Source organism: Habropoda laboriosa, unplaced genomic scaffold (genome assembly GCF_001263275.1).
Source record: "Habropoda laboriosa isolate 0110345459 unplaced genomic scaffold, ASM126327v1 scaffold18, whole genome shotgun sequence".
NCBI classification, from domain to species: domain Eukaryota; kingdom Metazoa; phylum Arthropoda; class Insecta; order Hymenoptera; family Apidae; genus Habropoda; species Habropoda laboriosa.
Window position 1 is genome coordinate 1,249,150 of NW_017100152.1, and position 13,115 is coordinate 1,262,264.

General features: G+C 44.4%; 1 protein-coding gene across 3 annotated transcripts in view; it reads right to left on the bottom strand.

The window, feature by feature from the left end:
- Positions 1-13,115, bottom strand: part of LOC108575414 (LIM domain-binding protein 2-like) — a 106,646-nt gene that overhangs the window by 42,022 nt on the left and 51,509 nt on the right. For 2 of the 3 annotated variants that reach the window (XM_017938215.1, XM_017938206.1), the window contains exon 1: positions 12,783-13,109. The exons of the other annotated variant lie outside the window; for it this stretch is intronic. In XM_017938215.1, the coding sequence (XP_017793704.1) occupies positions 12,783-13,105 (323 nt within the window). In that variant the 5' untranslated portion in view covers positions 13,106-13,109. Of the gene's footprint in view, positions 1-12,782; positions 13,110-13,115 lie in introns of those variants that run through there. 3 annotated transcript variants of the gene reach the window in all.

A 13,115-nucleotide genomic window follows, 5' to 3' on the forward strand; every position in this document is an offset into this window, starting at 1 on the left:
AACGTTACCATTCCCTTCGTATTTCGTATATTTGTTATTACTTTTGGACAAAGTTTCAAACGACCTATGTTCATATAACACTTTTTTCTTTCTTCTAGACGTAAAACATACTGGCAAAGTTTGATCGGAAACAATTAAGACGCCGCAAAAGTATATTTTCGTAGAATTTACACCTATTGGTCATCTAAATGAAGTTTTATCTCGAAAACTACTTGTCATACGGACATAATTCGTCTTCCCTGTTACTCAAAAGTCGTTAATTTTCTCATCGAATTTTTTACTAGCATGAAAAATATCTCTTTCCTACTGAAACTCTATATTTTTGTACAGAATCTACTGTTGTATTTCTATTCACTCACGAGGGAACACTCTATAGAAGGAATTCGATGTGTACGAGCCACGTAGCGCACGACTGAGGACTTAATCTCTTAACGCTGTCAGGTAAAACGTAACCGCTTGTTTTTCGCTAGAAAACGCGCAGAAAATCGTGGCTTGCTCGCCAGAGCCAAATACGGAACTGGGTTAGCCGAGCGTGTCTCACCATTCTTGGTTCCCCTGGATCCTGGAGCTTGTACACGGCATCCTCACCTCTATCTACTACCGATACCTGTTTCGTACCTCGAATATGAAATACAATAAAATCTGATATAGTGGCCCGTAGGCGTTGATAACGCGACAAGCACAGCGGTTCGCTCCACTTTTCTTTGCCTGAGAGAATCGAGTATCCTCGCTGTTGGCCTTGATACTTCGGAGAAATCGCTACGATCAGAAAAGTGGTTTGGACTAATGTCAAAGTGCTTTGGAATCCAAGTTTCTATGCGACAATTTTCCAAGTGTCCTACGTGAAGATTTCCAACACTCTTCTGCAGCCTCCCAAGACATACATTCATCGTTCGAAACTTCTAAAATACAGAGGTCTTCTTCACGATGCGAACTCTCTGCAGCACCCAAGACATACATTCATCGTTCGAAACTTCTAAAATACAGAGGTCTTCTTCACGATGCGAACTATTGATTAATGAATGAAGTACGTAAGGTTTGACGCCCTCTAGAGCACTCAAGGCTTAACCCTATCTCAGTTACGTCTCTCACGAGCAAACGAACCATCCAAGCACGAGCCAGCGTTCTTTTCTTCGCGAAGCAGCAGCGTAAAAACGCGGCCTTGCCCGGCACGCGGTACATACGAACTCGCCCATCCGCGAGCCGACTGATTCACTCCAAGGCGATAGAAGAACAGCTTGAACGAAGAGAGAAACAGAGAGGGAGGGAGGAAAAAATCCAGCGACAAGGTGAGACAAAGAGATACGCATAATCTTATAGCACTGTGAACAAAAAGACTACTCAAGAAAAAACAGTTGCATGAATATTAAAAATGAAGGAACATAAAAGTGGCAAGTCGAGGGGAAATGGTGGAGAAGAAGAGGAACGGAAGAATCGACGTGTGTATCGATGTTCAGAGCTCCCAGGAGGTGTATATACGTGTTGAAGAGTAACAACGTATCCCACGTGGGTTCGAAGATAGAGAACAGGAAGACGCGTTGCTGGTACACGTAGCTATTGCTACCGTGTGCTGCAGCACAGAACGACGAACTCGTCTGTGTTGGGTATGGAAACGGTGGCGTTGCTACCGCCGCCTCGTCCTTCGTCGACGAGTCGCGACTGCGCCGTTATAACTGCGGCTTGCGGTCGGAAACACGTGGGAACCTGCGGGAGAGGAGCCTCTTCCCTTCGACTGTATTGGCATGTTCGTGGGCTTCGTAGTGTGAGACCAACGAGTCGAGCTAGCGATGGCATCTACACCATCACTGCTCTCGAACAATTATTTATTTCGTTGGGTACTGGCACTTCTCTGTTGGACATGTTTTAATAAAAGAACACAACACACTTCTGGTTTAACCCTTCGCGAACTAGGTGGGGTATGATATACCCCAGGCGGATTCGAATGTTTATAACTGTTTAGTTATCACTTTGTGTGAACTGACTTTCCGTATAGCTGGAATTCCGACGATTACACGTGCGTGAAGTCCGTTTGGGCATCTCGTACCCCACGTAGTCCGGCACGTAGTAATAAAGGTAATATAGCCTTTCATTGTTCTGGTGGTATTTTCTTTTACTTTCTTCGTTATTTTCACTAGTGCTGTTATGGTCTTAGATATTTATACTGTATAATGCCCTCTCGACTTATAATAAGCGACGAAATATCGGATGCACTTTTGCAAGAATGCGACGATTCTTCCGAATATGTCTTCCTTCCTGACAGCGATGCAGAATCTGATAATATGTATTAGTGTTTTTGTTTTTTGATATCAAAAGTTTATTACTTGAAATTTTCGTTCTATTTCTATACCTCTCTAACAGTAGAACGATAATATTGCTGTTATTAATACACTTTTTATTAAAAAGAACAGTAAACGCGAAATACCATATGGGGTATGACATACCCCACGTGGTTCGCCTTGTTGATTTTTTTCACCTCGTTCGCGGAGGGTTAATAACAGACAACTTTGTACAATAAAGAACAGTAATTAAACGAGATATCTATCTTCGTTTCCAGTTCATTGCAGACTAATAAATCGATTAGTATCAGCAGGCAATGAGATTATATACAATTTCTATGCCATAAGCTGGGAACGCTCAAATGAGATTTGATAAAGGAGAATTTAGGAAGATGCCAAGATTATTTTCAGAAGTTCAAAGAGATAAACTGCTGTTTAAGCTAATTTATTTTCTGAACTGAGAGATGTATTAAATATTTAACACGAAAATTCTTTCATCTTCCAGCACACTTTATTTAATATTTAATGATACTAAAAATGATTGAATGGTTTGTTTGTACACGGAACGTCTCGTAGCCATCGCTAGCACAAGCCAGCCGTGAGACGACGTTGTGTGCATAACGTCCCGTGGGAATCCATACCCAACTACACCAAGCGCGACACAAAGGCGATCCTACCGCCTGCACAAGGCTGCCCTATGAATCCCTTCCGTGTTTTTCCACCCCAGACCACTCTGTTTCTGATTCTACGAGGAATCGGAGAAATCCTGGCCCGCTACTCGACATACGGTGTCGACAGAAGTGTTTCTCGATTTAAACACCCAACCTTTTTCGCCCTTTCAAGTGACTGATTCATCAAGCCTAACAGCAAAATCCGAAATTTTCCCTCGTAATGTGATGATGAAAATGAAATTTTAGAAGATTAGAAGAAAACTATCTACGTGAAAGAATTACGAAGGCAATCCCAAACATACGTATCCCTCGCTGTCCAAAGAGATGATCGCGGAATGAAGACGTGGGAGTCCCTAACTCGCCTCCATCGTGATCTCGAGCACGTTAGCGGGATTAGTCCTCGGTAGGTGATCACAGCGAAACGCAAACGGTGGACCACTCTCGTTCCAAACTGGTTCCTAAAATGGTCCAAAGGAAGCACGCTGCCTCTTGATGCTCCCCACTTTGATCCCGGGTACCACGTGACCGGGTTACGGTAGCGTGTCTACATTGCTCGCGATCATTCCACGGATAAAGGAGACCGAATAAATCCGGATTAAGCCGCGAGAACCCTTCTTCTCTGACGAGGATCGGCCTACCATTCGAGAGAGCTGAGCACGTGGATGTGGACATTAAAAATAACAGGTAGTTTCTCTTTCGAGGTGCTCGAGAGAATGGTGATGACTGGTGGTACATTAGGCGGAATTAATCTGGATGTAATTTTTTTCTCTTGTGAAATTAGAGAAACTGTCGTATTTCGAAGAAAAGGGACGACGAGAGAGTCTGTCAGAGACTAAACGATCCGGATGCTGACCTTCCGGTGATGCAACGTCGAATATAGATCTTACGTCAATGGAAATCTAAATTTCTATGTTACCGAGCAAGCTGACGTTCCTCTGATATATTCCAAATATGCACACGTGCGTCTAAATAAGAAGAGAAATATAATGCATAGAGAAGGTACATAGGAATTGAATTATAATTCTCAGGCAGGCTTTTCGAAGTTTTCTGAGGCTTGAAGGGCCCCGTTCGAGAACTGCTTGACGACGAGCCACGCGACGTACCTTTCAAGGTGAGCGGGATTCGTCTTTCGAAAAAAAAAAACACCTCTGGGAATAAAGTGGAGGTGCTCTTTCTCCTTCTATCTTTCTCGAGTTCTTGCTCTTCCTCGTGCATACTCCGTGGGCAGTCTACGTGTACACGTAGTTAGGTGTACACTGAGAAACGCGGGAAAACCTCTGTTCCTCTAATTCTAATCTCCTCTTCGCTCAAAAATACATCCAAATAGATCTATAGACACTACAAATCTCGAGTATTCGTATCGACCTTTGACAAAGTAGTCTCTAGCCTTATTCAATTCACTATGTATCAACCTACAATACTCCAACAGCTCAGAAACATTCAGAATTTGTTAGAACTCATGGTCCATTTGTGAAAACAAAGCGGAAGCTAGTCAGCGACCATAACCTTTCTCATCGTTATGGATGCAGGATCACGAGGAAGGAACGTCAGCGTGGCAGACGGCTAGCAGTCTGAATGTCCAGAAGAAAAAAAAGGGATCGTGGTCGGTGGAAGTTCGCCGAAGGGCCTGAAAACCGGACCTAGAGCGCTAGAAGAGGCCCAGTGGAGAACTGGTCAGGCGACATTTCCCGCGTCTCGCAAGGTGCCGGTAATTTCTCCAGGATTCCGTCGTTTTCCTCCTCGTGCTTGCTTCGATCGACTTCTATTGCGCGGCGCGCGTGTTCCGTCACGATTACTGAACGCGTAACAAATCTATCAGAGGAATGAATCACTCATACAATTCTATAATATGTAACAGATAACGAGACGTTACAAAGAATGCCAAAAAAGAAACCATTTGGTCATTTGATGGTTCGAAAATTTTACCTGTCGAACAAAACCTGTCAAAATCGTAAATCTAATCATCTTGGAAATTTATCTGTGAAACAAACTAGGCATTAGCAAACGTGACAGTTCGAAAGTTGAAGGCGCGCGCGCCAAGTTCCCTCGCACTCGCGAGGAGCAGGCAGCCACGGACGAGGACGCGCGCGCGGCCCACAGGGAGCGTCCTGAGAGAGAAGGAGGAAGGGAGAGCAAGAGAGAGAGGGAGAAATTGCTGGCGAGGGGTCGCGCAGAGTGCAAGAGGAAGGAGTCAGCTTGAGGTAAGATGCCTGGCTGGCTGTTTGGAGGGGTGAGAGGCAGCGATGTCGGAGGCGGTGGGGGAGATGAAGGAGAAGCAGAGGGCAAGGAGGAGGAGGTGAGCGGGGAGAGAGGTTTCGAGGTGGCGGCCTTGAGAACGCGGAGAGAGCAGAGCGCGAATCTAGGAAGATGAAGAAGAAGGAAAACAAGAAGAAGGAGAAGAAGAAGGAGAAGAAGAAGGAGAACAAGGAGAAGGAGAAGAACATGGAGAAGAAGAAGAACAAGGAGAAGAAGAAGAACAAGCAGAACAAGAAGAAGAACAAGAAGAAGAACAAGGAGAAGAACAAGAAGAAGAAGAAGAGCCAGAAGAACAAGAAGAAGAAGAACAAGAAGAAGAAGAAGAAGAAGAAGAAGAAGAAGAAGAAGAAGAAGAAGAAGAAGAAGAAGAAGAAGAAGAAGAAGAAGAAGAAGAAGAAGAAGAAGAAGAAGAAGAAGAAGAAGAAGAAGAAGAAGAACAAGAAGAAGAAGAAGAAGAAGAAGGAAAAGAAGAAGAAGCAGGAGAGAAAGAAGCAGAAGGAGAAGGAATAGGAGAAGCGAAGAAGAAGAAAAAGAAGAGGAGGAGGAGAGACGAACGGGGGCCAGAGGATAGAGAGAGCAAGAGAGAGAGAGAGAGTGGGAGAGCGAGAGGAAGAGAGGAGAGACCAGCCGAGCCCACTCCAACGCCAACGAACTGCTTCACTAGCAAATCACTCGCGGTTCTCATCCCAGAGATTCGATTCTTCATCCAGTGAATTAATGAACCGAGGACACGTAGGAGCGCCACTCTACAGAGGCGCGGCGCAGAGTGTGCTCCAAAACAAATCCTCCATCACCATGGACCATACTCACATCTAAAGTAGGCCAACCCTAGGGTGTCCTGATTGATCACAAGCACACCAATCAATCATCAGCATGAGGAATTTTAAAATTGTTCACTGTTCGACCTGCAGACTTATATGGAGGGAGATTTGACGCGTGTGCGCGACGCAGCACGAGGTATTATGCAACGAGGATGATGTACACTCCTCGACAAAAAGATAGCACGTACGTGCTATCATTAAGTTCTCTTATACTCAGAATTCTCTTAATTTTCTGATTGATTTATAGACAATGTGATATATATGTACTCATAAGCAAGAACTTTCTTGTTCTTTTTTTATATGTATTTATCAACAGAATTCTTGAAACGATAACGGCGAAATTATAGCACACTTTTAATATTGAAACGCTTATTTTTATATAAATTGAAAAAAACAACAACTCTTAAGGTAAGTGTTATTCGTTCAGCCTTGAACGAATACAATGTCGGTCTTTCCATCGTAATCAATGCCTGCCCATATCATTACGCTCTCCCCACCCATTTAAAAACGCTCTTTTATTAATCTTCTTGCATGGTATGATAATAATAATTAAAGCCGTCTGGACTACCTAGAATCGTTTCGTAGACATTATTCTACCCCATTTCTTCTTCCACTGTACACGTTCTTTTGCAAAGTTCAATCGATCTTGTTTATGTCTCGCAGTTAATGCAGGTTTTCATTTAAATTTTAGTCGCTTAATATTCTTAGATGTCTAAAGTATACGACGAACGTTCCTAGAATTAGTTGGAACTCCAGCTTCCTGAGCAATTTGACTTGCCGCGAGACACAAGTTTGATGTAAAGTCGCACGTTTTTCACGAACAGAGACCGCCGAAGGACGTTCACAAATTATTTACGTTATTCAATAAATTCTAAATAACATTCCGGTCCTTCTTTTATAAATTTGCAATTTTTGAAATTGATAAAGTGATGATGATTGTCTCCTTATTTCTATGAAAATTTAATTATCCCACACACATGTGCTATACTTTTGTTTAGTAGTGTAAGGTATGCCTCCATCTGTCTCGGTTTACTCCTACAGAACGATTCCAATGATGCAAAAAGCTACCGGTATGATTTAACAGTTGACAATACCCAGGAAGAGTTATAATTCAAAAGAGCAATCGTATTTGGAATAGAAACGTCATCGTAGAGATTTCCAGAATAGCCTGGCAACAATTGGATCCAAGAAGAAAGAGATCCAAATTCGAGTTCTGGCAAGGTGGACGCATCGGTGCGATTATGAAATCGCTGGAGAAAATCTCGGAGACATCGTAATATTAAAGATATATTTTCTTAACGCGACCGATTGCATTTGAACAATGACGAAGGCGGAGGAGAGGAAAGAGGAAGCGAGGGACGTGTAATCGTCGCGCAACTGAGATCAGCAAAACACCGTTTTATGTAACGAATAGGAAATATTTTTCAGGGAATATATTTCCTCCACTTAAGTGACTCTTAATAAACCATTATGTACGGTAATACTTGATGTGAGACAAACAGCTATCGACACTAGAAGTTTGCAATTATTCCAAATGTAAATGACCCTAGAGATTGATCCGAGAATGGAATAACGAAATGAATTCTATGGATAATCAGGTATTCTCTGTTGAAAATTCTACAGAAGAACACAGTGTGAAATATATCGACAACGACAGGTAGCGGTGAGAGCCACTGGCTCATGAGTGTGCACGGCGCGGCGCAGGTAGGTCGGTTGAACCCACGACTCTCTACGGAATATACAGACACTTGGCGAGATTCGCGAGGTCACGTGCTGCATTTGGACAGGCAGCGCTAATTTCATTATTTATAGCTTAAGCTTTCGATTTGCCGATCGGCCATTATTCCCCCCTGTTCAACGGGGCATCCTCGGCAGCTCTACGAATCCAGAGAACACCATCCACCAGCTTCTACTTTTCGAACTGTCTCTCTATCTCCCTTCTAAAACAGATTCGAAGCGCATCGGCTGAAATAGACGGCCGCGATAAAAATAAAATTGCCTGAACATCCACGAGGAAGCAACAGCTTGCGTTAAAATAATCGTAAACTTTCGATTTCGCCGGCTAACTCTGGTTAGGTGGTGGCGAAGATCGGAAATTTTCCGATCACTGAAGGCCTCGACAAAGATTCGAGGAAACGTTCAACGTTTAAGAAGAAATCAAAAATGTACACAGTTAGATTCTAAACTGTGCTTATGGTACAAGTGATATTTCACAGAAAAATCGGCTAAATTTCTTCTTATCGTTGTTTCCAAGACACCAGGTATACTTGAAGTATCTAAATGTTTGCGTTACGCCTCTCTAGTTTCCACAGTTAGCCTCCGAGAGAAGCACAAGTTGTTCTACGAATAGGTGAATTATTAGAGTACATGACACATCGGCTAGGATTTCCATTGTACAACGGGCACAGTCGAATTCTCCAAATAGGAGAAGAGATATCGAACAGCAAAGCAACGAGTGGACTGCGTCGTTTATCAGACCGCGAAGATGCTTATCGTCGTCGGGACCAGCTGTTAACACCTCGAACACGCCGCGGTGTCTGCAACTTTTCGAGTGGATACAACACCAGTAGAGAATCCACTTTCAATTAAGAATAGCTAGCTACCCGCCACGGTTACGAAGGAAGGAACGAACGAGACGAATAGAGGGAATCGGGCCAATTATCTTCGAATCTCCGTTAGTTTCGCGGCCAACGCGCGATAACGTCAGCCGTTTATCGAGCTATGAAATCGTTATCGGGCAAGATCCGCGGGGACGATAATCGATTTCAACCTGTCACTGAACACCACCTTACTTCAATATCGCCGCTCCTTCCACTACTCTCTGTGCCGTCTTTTCTCCACTTTTGACCAGAGACATTGTTCTTTCGGCAGCCAATGTTTATGACAGACAAATCGATCGTCATACGGGTTAAATAGTTTTCCGATACTTTGCAAAATGTAGCCTACACGATTTGCTCGCGACGAGAGGTCTACTGTCCTACGTGGAGATATTTAGCTGCTTGCCTTATGTTCTCGGTGTATACACACCAGAATTCATACATACAGAATTTCGCGTTATAAAAATGTATCGAACAAGAGTAAATCGGGAAGACAAAGAAATAGAAAGTGTCCTACGAATTTGCAGAGAAATTAGCTGACCTATAAACTCGAATTCGAAGATTATTAGGAACAGAACCCTTTGTCATAATTGACTGTCATTGAATATTACAAGATAAAGGGCTACTTGCTGCGAGGGAAACACTGAAACAGTGTAGAAAATGAGAGAACATCTCGACAATTGGCATTTGCTAAATTGTACCTGTCCAACGAGACACCTGTACTCAGGCTCCTAGGTAAACCATGACTCAGAAAAGGCCTTTCCCTTGTTCATTGTCACCTCGTCAGCTTCTTACGTTCCCGTTCACCCCCGTAGCTTCGGTTCTCTTCGCTGTTCTGGTAAACGGCGTCTGAAGGCTGAACCGGAGTGCACGGACACGTATACCTGAACCGGGATTAGGTTTATCTACTTCCTGTAGCCGGCTCCTCGGCTTTGAAAGTAATTGGAAGGGACGGAAGACGCTACCGCGTGAATGATTGAGTGCAGTGGAGTTAATCGAGTGCGTGAAAAGCCTGATGCATTTGATAGCCGCGGCCACAGAGAATTAGATTGAATCTGAAGCCTTCGCGGTCTGATAACCGTTGCTCATTTTCATATAACGATGAATTAGGAATTTTAGTAAACTGATACACTACTTCTTCTCTAAATAGAGGAAAACTACAATTCTTATCCTTATATTTAATATCGTAGGAACAAAGCAGATAGTGAAACGACGAGAGAATCATGCTCTAATTTTATTAATAATTCCATCAGTAGAAAACAGAGATTTCTAGGGTGTTCCATGGAACACGCACGTGCATTCCAGTTTTCAGGCTTGCCTTGAACCTGCCCGGTTGCACGAACAGTTTCACGTGAAACTGGAACCGAGCCGACGATACGACTTGATACGCTACCTGCACACGGCTTTATGCACTCGGCCCGGTATCTCTTCGCGTGCCTCGCCTCGGTGAAACGAGCCTTTCCTCTTTCCACGCTCTTCACCGATTCGTACCGGCCGGCGATTTACTTGAACCGCGATGCTGCCCGCGAACCGCGGAAACTAACCGCCGCGAACTGTTTAACCTGAGGTCTGATCGATAGGAAAAGCAGTCCTGCGAGGAACTTGCATATTTTACAAGAACTCCATCTGCTAATAAATATTTTTCCAACGTTAAAAAGGAAAAAGTCTCGTAACTTCACTGGGAACTGTTAACTTTATCCTGGAAAATTGTTACATTATTTAGAATGCATAGGGATGCAAACATTCTTATAATTCGTATTTTTCAAATTTGTTTATTTAGCTAAAGGTAATATTTCGAGTGAGAGCTTTTTCGCAAAATACAGTAGAAAATTTGCGACGTTACGAGGGCCTCGTAACGAACCAAGGTGCCGATTCAGTTCGTCGCGAGGCGATCAAGGTCCTTCTTATCCTACAGAGAGGCCGCGATAAGATAAGCCGACCGTCGACGTTTTGACTTCCGATCGCACTCGAAATCGCGCTCCGTGTCTTTCTCCTCTCTTGCCATTTTCTGCTGCAATTTATTCAAAGGTAAATTAAACTCTCCTAATTTCCTACTTCCTTGCTACTTCGTGAACGATTCCGTAAAAACCGCACAAAATGTGGACTACAGTCTATAACAAGACCTGAACTGTGACATCTTTCGAGATAAAGGGTTAACAGTGAACGCACGAAAAGTACAAAAAAAAAATATTATTAATGTCTGGAGAAAGAAAGAACACGGGACAAAAGTGGTCGCGGTTGCTGAACGAAGTGGCTCGACGATACGTACACAAAATGTGGACTACAGCCTATAACAAGACCTGAACTGTGACATCTTTCGAGATAAAGGGTTAACAGTGAACGCACGAAAAGTACAAAAAAAAAAAATTTATTAATGTCTAGAGAAAGAAAGAACACGGGACAAAAGTGGTCGCGGTTGCTGAACGAAGTGGCTCGACGATACGTGCGAATGTAGCAGCGTGGAACGCTTATGTTAATGAGCCCAGCGCGATTACCAGACGGGGCCAGCGAACAGGGAGATGATGTCGAGCCGATAGAGACGTCCAGACCGGATACAAGGAAGGTCGAAGGAGAAAAACCGGATAATCGTCACCGTGGCAGCTACGCACCGGGTTTGTCCGTTCTCCAGACGAGGAAGGAAGTCGCGTTTCGCGGCGTACACCTGCGCAACGGGCGCCTCCCACCTGCGGGCCACCTGAACGCGCGGATAGAACCGCAACGAGACTCTCCCTGGGCACCTGACTCGCGAACATGCTCGCTTGTCCACGATAATTGCCCGGATACACCATCGATCCGATAAGTTTGCCAGTTTCGTCGATGCCCCGATGATTGTTCTGGCGAAAGTTTCCTCGCCACGACTGTTTCGCTCCGAAATTACGTGTGAACATAATTTTCAAACGTTTCGAACATTATTCTTATGGCAAATATGTTGCTAGTTTTGCTTATCAAAATCTGTCTTTGTTCGTGTGTCAGAAAAGGGAAGTAAAGTATGTGAAAATGCGTGAAGGAGAGATGGTAACTAATAAGCTCTAATAAGAGCAGGTTAAGAGAAGTCTTGGGGGCTCAAGATGAGAGGATATTTACTCGTGACAAGGCTCCGAGGCACGTTCGAGCGCGCAACGGTCACCAGGAAGATCCTGGTCTCGAGCTATGATAACTGTTTCTCCGGGTATACTGTTACTACGCCCGAGAGAGCGTGCTAGTGAGAGACTGCCGAACGATTGGCATGGAACGAAGTATCGAGCCGTAAAAGAACCGTCTGAACGCTGACACGTTCTGACTTAAAAACCCTAAATAATCTCCTACTAATCGTACAAGAATGATCTGAGAGAAAATTGTACCGAAAGATTTCACGATATTAACATTTCCTGGATTCCAGCGAAGTAGGATTGTGTAGAATAAAATTTCATTGATTAAGGCATGCGTCGTCTTTGAAATTCACGAGACAACGGGCGAACGTCGCGTTTCGTACAGAAGTTTCTTCGTTCACGCGATACACCCCTTTCCAGGAAGTTCGCGTGACCGTTTCCCTGAAAGAAAACACCGATACACCGCGGAAACCCGTTCGAGGATCGCGCGAGTGCCGTTTCGCGTGACGAAAAAATTGTTAGAGCCGATGTAACGACAGATTATTTTCTTATATCGCGCGCCAGCTACTCTAATCGCAGCAGGATTGATGCCCTTCCGGCGTGTTTACTAATGTGCTCGAAAAGGAAAATTCATCATTGAGTCATGGCTTTTCTCTTCTTCGGGATCTATCGGTCACCTCAGACTCGAAGAAAAAGGGGAAAGAAAATCTATCCACAAATACCGGCGTGCTATTGCACAAGCCTGACAGCGAAGAAGAGGAGAGGAACTTTACATGAACTGTAAAAATAAGAAGCTGCACGTGGAACACTCGCGATTTGCATACGAAGCTAATCAAAGTTCAAATCCACATCTAACATACGAGTAGCATTCCATAAAGAATCATGAAGTCTACCGTGTAACTCTAAAATTTCTCAGCAGCCAACGAATATACTTCGAGACTCGTAGAATTATTAAAACTGTAAATTTCGCTCCACCCATGCAATCTGTAATTCTCAACTCCTTATTCCTATGTTTGCACCGGTACGCCAGAATTCGGGAAGAAAAAGATGAGAGAAGTAATGTGTAATTTACCTGAAATAGTGAGATCCGAAAGGCGAGCAGTAAAAAGGGTCGTTATGCATGTGTGGTTGTCCAGGTACGACAGGTCCCTGGGGGTGCGCGTGAGGGCCCATAGGCCCGGTTGGTCCCGGGCCGCACATCCCGGGCGCTCCCTGTGGCTGCATGCCCGCAGGGCCCATCATGCCCGCGGCAGGGCCCATCGCATGGGCACCGGGATGGTGGGGGGATCCGACCATGTGCGGGCCCGGGTGGTGAGGATGCGGCGATGGTCCACCGGCGGCCATGTGATGGTGGGGGGCATGGGGGGAGCCGGTCATCATGCCGTGAGGTGGCATAGGGTGAGGA